This window comes from Halyomorpha halys, unplaced genomic scaffold (assembly GCF_000696795.3).
Source record: "Halyomorpha halys isolate HHAL.00 unplaced genomic scaffold, Hhal_1.1 Scaffold928.1, whole genome shotgun sequence".
Lineage (NCBI taxonomy): Eukaryota > Metazoa > Arthropoda > Insecta > Hemiptera > Pentatomidae > Halyomorpha > Halyomorpha halys.
The window spans coordinates 25,718-36,093 of NW_027116508.1; the positions used below are offsets into that span (position 1 = coordinate 25,718).

The 10,376-nt window shown below is 32.1% G+C and overlaps 1 protein-coding gene across 1 annotated transcript in view; it reads left to right on the forward strand.

The window, feature by feature from the left end:
- The first annotated feature begins 2,325 nt into the window (after positions 1-2,325).
- Positions 2,326-10,376, forward strand: part of LOC106687209 (probable cytochrome P450 6a14) — a 10,328-nt gene continuing 2,277 nt past the window's right edge. Inside the window, exons 1-4 of the mRNA XM_024359448.2 lie at positions 2,326-2,607; positions 5,182-5,498; positions 8,328-8,691; positions 9,026-9,250. Of these exons, the coding sequence (XP_024215216.1) occupies positions 2,388-2,607; positions 5,182-5,498; positions 8,328-8,691; positions 9,026-9,250 (1,126 nt within the window). The 5' untranslated portion in view covers positions 2,326-2,387. The remainder of the gene's footprint in view (positions 2,608-5,181; positions 5,499-8,327; positions 8,692-9,025; positions 9,251-10,376) is intronic.

Sequence of the window (10,376 nt, forward strand, 5' to 3'; positions counted from 1 at the left end):
TTAAGGATATCAGGATGGATATAAAAGTTTTGAAGGGGTGTTCGCCGAACATTTGAGTTTTTTCTTCGTCTGATCGTGTCAGTCTTATTTTCAGTAAGAAGTGGATGGTTGAAGGATTTCTATTTTAGTAGTTCTCCATAATGAGTAATGATTTTTGTCCGAAGGATATCTTGTTCTGTGCCACCTCGCTCTTGCCCGGCGTTTTTCTGTTAAAAATGCTTGTAAGTGACGAGGTAAATTGTTTTCTCTAAATCTTTTTATGTCCATTGGTGATATATTGTTAGTGATAATAGTTCCTATCGATCTAGAAAGTATTTCGATAACAGAGTCGATCTGTTATTTTGTTTTTAATGGAATGTTTAAGTCAAGTACGTTTTCTAGATCAGTCTGAAAAATTTTCCAATTTTTTTTAGTATATTTGATTTTTTTTTCTATTACTTATTATCAGAAGTATTTGTCAAGTTATGTTTTATGATATGACATATGGTTTTACTTTATTTATTCTATTCTTACTTTATATATTCTGTTAATTATTGTTGTTCATTTTTATCTTTTTAAATTCATTATTTTATTATATTTGATGACACTTTATAATTTCATTTTTATTTTCTATTTCACTCTAAGGCTCTGAAACCAAATTTTGACGCCTGTACATTATTCTAAAAGGATCAATCCCAGAATAAATAAAAATTATTATTATTATTATTATGTCATCCTATAATAGTCCGTTGTGGGCGGTGCAGAAGTAGCCCACGCTAGGTGAGAACGAGGAGAAGTATAAGGTGGTCATCGATTATCGTAATCTCAACGATGATAACATCGATAAGAAGTATCCCATACCGAGGTTTGAGGGTATCCTTGACAAACTAGGAGGGGCTAAAATCTTTAACACCTTAGACTTGAAAGCAGGGAATCACCAGATTCGTATGGGCAAAGATCCAACTCTTGATTCTTGTGAAATTCGAGGTGTGCCTCTGTTTGAAGTTTGATCAGCACCCACCCTGTGCAGCTCAAGAAGAGACCCCTACCGCGAACGCGCCGCTCAACGACTAATAGGTGGATTCTTTCACCTGGAAACCCTATAAGAGGGTCACAGTCATAATCGATGTATTCAGTAAGGTGGCCATGGTATACCTACCACAAGATAGATCACCGGAGGCTGTTTTACGAGGTTCTAATTTTATGGCGTGCCCGAAAATATTTCTTCATACAGTGGGAGAAAATTTGTCAATGCAAGCATCACAGAGGACATGAGAATATTGTAAGTGGTGTGGCAATTCAACACTTCTCAACATCCAAAAAGCTGCGGAGGGATAGGGCGACCCCATAGCACTTTGAGTAACCACCTACGAGTGTACCAGCTAGAAAGGGGACTGGAAACTGATGACGCCATGGAACTGCGGCTGCTCAACATACAACCATTCCATACACACAGTCACAGGGTTTTTTCCATTCGAAATTATTTTGGGATGCGGGGGCGTCGACTGGATACTGTATACTTGGTGAATTTAATATGTAGAAATTTAAATTTTTTTGTAAATATAATCTTTTATATGATATTGAATGAGAGGTTCTTTTCTAGAACTAAACAAATAAAATAAATTTTTATTTATGTATGTTTAATGTATGACTGTATGCCTATTGTATATTGGCTTTAGTTTATTGTAAATAGTTTTCAATTTTTTTTATATGTTATTATATTGTGCAGTATAAGTTATGAGGATTGTTCGTAAGCTGGTGGAGGGGAGTTACGGCCTGTGTAGGATAACAGCTGACAGCCCGTATCAGCTGATTGTGTCAAATATTCAGAGGTATTTATAGATGTATTTGACTGAATAAAGTTATTTTCTCAATCAATACAAGAAGCCCCCTCACTTCCAAATATTCCAAGTAAAATTCATATGGAACGGACACTTCAAAACAACAGATAAGTATTTCACTGTATTTCACTACCTTCAAGTATCATTGGTAGAAAAAGGTAATATTCAATCTGAGTTATGTAACCATAAGTAATGCAATCAATTAATTTAATGTTTTTTTCTGTTTTAGAGGGATCGGAAAAAAATAAAAATAAAACAAAGCCATTCTATTTCTGAAACCTGTCCGAGTAATTTCATATCTTTTTTCACCTTTTTCAAAGTTTTCCGATGATACTTAATTATTAATATATTTATTAATAATTATTTAATATTAATTTTATCAATGATAATTTTTAAATATTAATCATGCAGTACTACAACCAGTTATTTACATTCTGATAATTTCTAAAAGTCATTCTAATGGGAATTGATAAGATACGATGCTGGTATATATTCTTTAGTTAAAACCGTTTCAAAGAGCTCCACATTTTTTTTTTTATATCAAATGTAAAGAGAGCATAGCTGAAGATGTACTTTATTCTAGATCTGCTTAAAAATGAGCCATTTGTTTGGTTCATCGTTATCACAACTGTTTTATATTTCGTGCTTACAAAAAATTATGGTTACTGGGCTTCCAGAAATGTGAAATACATTCGTCCACTTCCACTCTTCGGGAATTCTTTCTCAACGACTTTTAGTGTTACTCCGGCTTGCCAAGTACAACAAGAGCAATATAATTTCTTAAAAGGTGAGCTAAATAAAATTTATCAATTTACTCGAGTTATTATTTCTTTTTTTTTAGTATATTAACAAGTGTTTATATTACAAACTGAAGATTTCCACTTATAAAGCTTTCATTTTTTCTACAATGGTTCTTGAAATATCAAATAACAGATTGATGATTTATTCTAATGATTGAGAGTGGTTTTTGTATTAATTACATTATTTCCTCATAACACACTAAAAATTTTATTTTACCTTAAATATTGATGTTATATTCTTTAAAAAATTTTCCTTCAGGCTCATTGCCCATCTCATATCTTTAAAATAAATTAATTATTAAAATAATATCATAACAGTTTCAAACAATGTTTTAAATACAGTAATAAGTAACCCAAATACAGTAAATATGGGTTTAAGAAATGATAATTTATAAGCAAATAAATTAAAACTGAACGTTAATTAAATTGTATGATTTAAAAAAATTATTTTTAATGACAAGGTGATAACAGAGTCCTAACCTGTTGAAGGTAGTTTAGTAAGTGAAAATAGAGACAATATTTTATGTGAAAAAGTTTTAGGTTTAAAATATAAAATGTTTTGTGAGTAAATAATCAATTTGAAAGCATTGTTTGAAACTGTTATAATATTATTTTAATATTTAATTTATTTTAAAAATATAACATGGGCAATTAGCCTGCAGGAAAATTTTTTAAAGAATATGACATCAATATTTAAGGTAAAGTCAAAAATATTAGTATGTTGTGCGGGAATAATGTAATTAATATAAAAACAAACATTTTTATAGGTTGTCTCCTTGGAAATGGCCTGAGTGCCGAAACGTTGGAGAGTTTTTGAAAATAAATGTTGAGAGTATATTTGGATCAAATTTGTGTGTGTTAATATCAAATAACTTTTAAAGCAGAAATATGTTTTCTTTATTTGCATGTAAGTACATTTGTCCTTATTACCGCTATACCAAAATATCAGTTGGTGAACGGTATTTTAGGTAAACTGAAGAAGCTTTATTCATTGTAATAGTGAATTTTATTTAAATTGTTTGTTTATTGCTGATTCAAGTGTCTAGCAATCATTGTGCTGGCGATGACTTTCAGTCTTAATAGAAAACTAAGTAATGGATTTACTTTAAATTGCAACTGAAGCCTTTTAGAAATTACAAACTTGTTGGCACCCCTTTTCTGGTCCTTTCTGCCCAGGACTGGAGGCCATATAGAGGTAACCTACTTGTTTTAACTATGGTGAAGAGTGAAGTTTTCAGTACGTTGGACCACCACGAAATAAATGTCAAATCCCCATTGATTATTATTTGATTATGATTATTGATTATGTTCATTTTCTTTATCATTCTGTTTGTGTATATTTAGATAGAGATTCTATTTATTTGTACGTACTTTTTTTTTCATTCATTTCTTTATTTTTATTCTTATTTTAGTATGAATTTGGTCAGTTATCACTTTTACCAATTGCCCAACAACGTTGTGGCAGACTATACACGTCATAACTCTTTCCAAAGTGGTTTTGACCTTAAAAAAATTAAAATAAAATTGAATATTTTACCTTTCAGTTTTAGTTTAAATTAAAAATTAAAGAGAACAGCTATATAGGTTACGGATTAGGGAAAGTAAAGTTAAATGGATGCTAGGATGGATAGGGTTAAACATCCAAATTTGTGTTCTCTGATAAAATGCAGGGCTCGCAGAAAAGGTTGCACAGGGCTTGGCATCAGCTAAGATCAACCCTGTTCTTAGGTAGACCATTCACTATGTCTTCATTTCATCAAATTAACTTTCGCAACCTCTGATGTGTTTTTGTTATTGGTTGAAACAATAAATACCTCCACTACCGCCCTCCATGGTAGTCTTACTTATCTGACTTTTCAAACAGACAATTATAGCGAGTAGGTTGGTCGATGTACGACATGTCGCAATCTTACAAGAGGAGATCATAACACAAAAAAAGGCAATCCTACCCCGCCGGACCCGCCCCGCTAAACCCTGGAGGGCGACGGCCCACTTTATCACTTATATCACTTTTGAAATATTAGCTTAAAATGGGAAGAGGAGACTTTAAAATAGTTTAATTAAGCAATATTTAGCGGCGCGTCCGGCGGGGAAGGATAGCCTAATATAGCGTTTATATTTATCAATGCATCCATGTAATCTTTTAAGTTTTGTAATTATTCCTGGACTAAAATCATCACATTAAAACTACCATTCTTCGTAATTATCCTTGTCACTTAATATTACTTTCTCTTTCACGGCATTCTTATCCATTTTAACAAACAATAAGTACCAAGTACCGGCTTAAGGTCAGAAAAAATACACAACTATAAGACAAGGCATAAATAATACATATAAAGCTTGAAAGTATCAGTGCACTATATGACCGGAAATTGGCTTGTTGTTCACCAGAACCGTTGTTGTAGACATCGCAATTGCCTTCTTCACCAAATTCATATTTCATAATATTCACATTTGAACGTATCAAAAGAAAAAAGTATAAATGAGGAAAGAACATGAGAGATAAATTGCACTCATCAACTTATTAATTATGTTATTAATTCTTCATTTTTATTACCCAGGTGAACGATATGGAGGAGTATGGAGCTTTTGGAAACCTAAGTTGCTAATTCTTGATCCAGAACTCATTGAACAAATTTTGATAAAAGACTTCTCGTATTTTACTGACCGCGAAGTGCCAAATGACGACAACAAGAATGATCCATTGGCAAACCACTTAGTCAACCAAAACGGAAACAATTGGAAGACACTTAGATCCAAACTCAGTCCTATTTTCAGTTCTGGCAAACTTAAGACAATGATACAACAAGTTATGGAATGTTCAGATGTTTGTGTGGAGCACATTGGTCAAAAAGCAGCTGCTGGAAAGCCTTTAGAGGTTGGTTATAAAAATATTTCAAAAAATTTATTAAATATTAATAAAAAAAAAAAAAACTATTTATATAATTATTTGTTTTCGAAGATGTCGACCTCAGTTAGTTGTTCATACACAAACCTTTGAACCCTCATGGACTGTCTACGATGAATAGGGGACCCCTTTTTACCAATCGCTATACTCAAATTTATTCCCAGAAATACATGAATTTATAATTTTTTTTTTTATTAAAAAGCTGACAGATATCCGATTATAAAATTTACTGGATTCCTTCTTCATATTCAAACATTTCGAGAATAAGTCTAGAGCCAAATTTTAGTTCAGTTAAGTACAACGTTTGCACTTTATCCAATTTCTCTATATTGTATTATCATTTGCACTTTATCCAATTTTTCATTTTTGTATTATTTTGCGCTTTAATCAATTTCCTTTATTATATTATAATTTGTACCTTAATCCAATTTCTCTCCATTGTATCATTATTTAAACTTTATTCAATTTTTCTTCGTATTATTATGAGAATAGATGGGAAACGCTTCTTCATCCGTGTCATTTTGGATCTTCTTTATTATATATATTTTATTATAGAGGATATTAATAAATTACGTTTATAAATTAAGAACAGAGTAGGATTAATCTGTTTAGGCCTATGTAACGCAAGTGCACTCTTTTTTCGAAATGATACCAGGGAACTATCCTTTAGAAAGGAAACAAAAATTTGTCTCTTGCTGTATAAAAAGTAAACATTTTCAATTTTGAGAACATTTATTTTTCATTTCCTGCAAGAATACATAGCTTTTATACTCTCAAAAATGTGGAAGCAATATAAAACCTTTAAATTAAGATGACTTTTTTTATATTTGTAGTACAAAAAACATATATACTTGTTTAGTTTTTTAAAATAATTTAAAGTAGAATAAAAAAAAAAAATAAGCTTGAAGGATGTTAATGAGCATTGGCATTGAAGAGTCCAAAGAACATAGACCCCTGAGATAAAGTAGGTCAACAAAAACGTACAAAACAACTTCATATTCGTTTACAGCATACCAAATGACAAGGAAAAAGAAAAATAGTTTGTTTTTTTTAACCACAAAAGAAAGATCTTTAATTTGTATCTGTAAAATAATGAAAATCTTTTATAGCTCGTAGGGAACCGGGCAACTCAAAAATTTATGGATTTAAAACAGTACTAGAATACACTGAATATAACAAATCTGATTAAAATAAATAAATTCGGACATTGAAAGGTATAAAAACAAAGTATTAAATATATTCAGGCAGGGTTTTATCCCCTTCAATTTTCCCCAATTTTCTAATCTTCAGTTCCTCTTTAAGCCAATGAAATAGGTGAAAAACTTGTATTACTAAAAGTACCGGAAAATTTTTGTTTGGCAAAAGTTTGCATGAATAGTTGTTTCAACTTTATACACGAAAATGTATAGACAAACTCAATTCCACTCGCAAATATTTTAAAATCCCTTTTTTTCGGAGATTCGTATTTAATGTATCAAATCATAATCGGAATTTACTTTTATATTTAATTTATTTTGTGATGTTCTTCATTGAAATTTTATATCAACTTGGTACCAAGTTGGTCGTTAATGTTATTGCTTGCACATTTATTTAATTTTCAGTGTTTTTTAAGAATCCCCTGAAGCAATCCCCACCTGGGAAACCAAACAGTGGACTAGTGTACAACCAGATAAGATACTTTTCGGTTCATTAAAAGAATAAATGATAAAAATGAAGGAATTAAAACATATATACTTATTTAATAATTTCAAACGATGATATTATCAATATTTTATAAGGAAAATGGGATGATAATTTATTAGGAAGATATGTAAAGTTTTTAAATAATTATATGCTATATTTCAAGATGTATAACATTTGTATTGGTTGTTAATATGAAAACAGAAAAAATATTATTTTTACACCCTATTTTTTTATCAAAGCTATTTTACTGGTTGTATAGTTTAATTTTGTCATGACACCTCAAATACAATATCTAGTGTGTCCACTCATACTTGCCTGGTAAGGCCAATGCAACAATTCCTTCCTCTGTATTCACTAATGATGGTCCCTTAGAGATTTTATGATTTTATTTCTATTTATTTACTTAGTTTATCCTTAGAAAGCGATTGGTGGTTTCAGTATCGAACCTGGTTCGTTAATACTTTAATATAATTATTACTATTTAATTTATCTTATTTCACGATATAATTAGCCTTCCAATTATCGACTGGAATCTAAAGATTTCAAATTAATTAAAATATAATAAACCAAAGTTTTCATCCTTCTCATAATTTTCTCCACCATATCCACTCCAGGTCTTCCTCTGCCACCTCTTTCAGCAGCATGGTCTTCGAGGAGGCATTTGGAGATTGATTCCCTTGACATACGTACCAAATGACACGAGCCATCTGATCTATCTTCCTCATACAATTAAAACAAAATCGCATTTCTCATACATAAGGCACAAATCCCCGTTAGTACGTATTCTCCATTGCCCGTTTATACACACAGGACTGTATATCCAGGGCAAGACTCGTTCCTTTTTGACGTCTTAGATATTATCCTAGTTTCAGAACCATAGTTGACGACAAGTCATATCTTTCTCATACACCATAATCTTCATCTTCTCAGACATGGCTATATAATTCAGTATCTTTCACATGACAAAAAAAGAGTGGATCTATCCCCGGTGGTCAAACTTTACTACAACTCATATTACCAGTCACAAATACCTAATATATTTAACAATACAAGAGGGACATTTCTGAAATATAAGCTCATGAATAAAACTAATACTACCTATCACTTACATTTCAGGTAAGGGAGGAGATGGCTGGCTTTACAATGGATGTCATTGGATCTTGTGCATTCGGCTTAAACATAAACGCTATGAAAGATTCGAATTCCCCAATTAAAATGTTGGGAACAACTATATTTACCCCATCGAGAACTTTGAAGTTGAAACGAACATTTAGTACACAGTTCGGCTTTTTGTTCAGATTGTTTCGTAGGAGCAAAAGCACTACGCCAGGAAAATTCGCTTTATATTTTATTAACACGGTAATGAGTATCGTGAAGCACCGAGAAGAAAATAATTTTCACAGAAATGATTTCATTCAACTAATGATGGAAGTAAGAAAGGAGGAAGAGAAGCAGTTGAAGGATGGAACCATTTCAGAAAGTAAGTAATCTATGCTTCTTATAAGGAAACACGTTAACTTTCTAGTTTTCCATAAAAGAGAGAAATAATAAAGGATGGTATAATAAAGTCTGATCCGTACTAGCGAAACTCTGGTCCCACTGATTGGTAAAATAATAATGCCCAACTAATATCCAGATAGTTTGGGCTTTTGGGATAGAAAAAACATATACCAGCTATTGAAATCATTAAATCATCAATATTAAAAAGATAGATAAATCTGGCAATAATACAAAAAATAAATTACTAATACAAAGTCTCTATATGTAATTCATACATTTGGCATTTTATTAATACTAACCATACTTTTTTACAGTTGTGATGAATGATAATACAATGACATCAAACTCTTTTGTATTCCTATTGGCTGGATATGAAACAACTGCAACAACATTAGGTTATTTACTTTATGAACTTTCTGCAAATCCCGAAGTACAAGAAAAGGTACATAAAGAAATAGAAGATGTCTTGAAAAAGCACAATGGCGACATAACATGGGATGCACTGAAAGAAATGAAATACGTTGAAATGGTAATTGCAGGTAAGTCAGATCTTCACTAATTTTTAAATAAAATAAAGAATTAAACTATTTTTGCAGTTCATAATATTATTTTTTTCCAATTTGATTTGATTGTTAAAAGTATTTCACCATTCGATTTACTACGTCTCTATCTAAAGTATGACTACCATTGCAATATACGTTTCATTCCACTGTGCGCCACAGCACCAAGCCTCCTGAAGGATTGCGAGTGCCAGTAGCAACGGAGAACTAACATAATAGTAACCGGACGATGCGAAATTACTTTCTAGAGAGGTAACCTCTTATCGGCGCATTGTGACGCAACAAAGGCGGTTTTGTTTTTTTGTTGTTTTCTCTCCAATAACCGTTTGCCATTTGCATAGCTTTTCATGAATCCTCATCTTGAGGTTTACCAGCAGAACTGCTATACCTACCTCCTCTCTTTTACATAAGTTTCAAAATATCTTTAGCATGATTCAACATTCAACCAGCACCAGTACACTTCTACGTAAGCAAGCTGTCTCCGTATATCACCAACCCCCTCTTCTGTCGGTTTAAGAGTTTAAGGATCCTCAGACTAAAAACGGGTACCTCAAAACTGTCAAAACTATCCCTTTAATTATGGCTGACGTCACTAGGTATTACAGGCCTCCACACAAAGGTGATTCAAGGATTGGATCAGCCCATTTCCCTGGCAGCCCGAATGAGATGTTACACTAAATACTCTTCCAATTCTTACACCGAAGGAAGTGACAACCTCACTTGGACAAATCCTTTTTCCATGAATAATTTATATAGTGAGCCTTATTCTTTGCTTCTCCCAAGAGGCCTGTGTATAACCAGCAGCCATACTCAACATTTTCCTTCAGAATCATTCTCTAACCAGATTGGCGCACTTTTCTGCTAGCTTTTTCATGCCAACCTCTGATATTGCAGAATGTCACTACAGTGATAAGGAACCGCTCTTTTTTTAAGGATTCCCAGAAATTCATATAAAACCAATTTCTATTGTGTTAGACTAAGCATTAATTATACTCTAAGGGCATAGTCGATATCCTCACGCTTCTTGAAGGATATTGCAATAACCGATTTTCCCTTGTAAATCAAGAGATTCTACAGGATCTTAGACGTCAAATAGAGGATATAT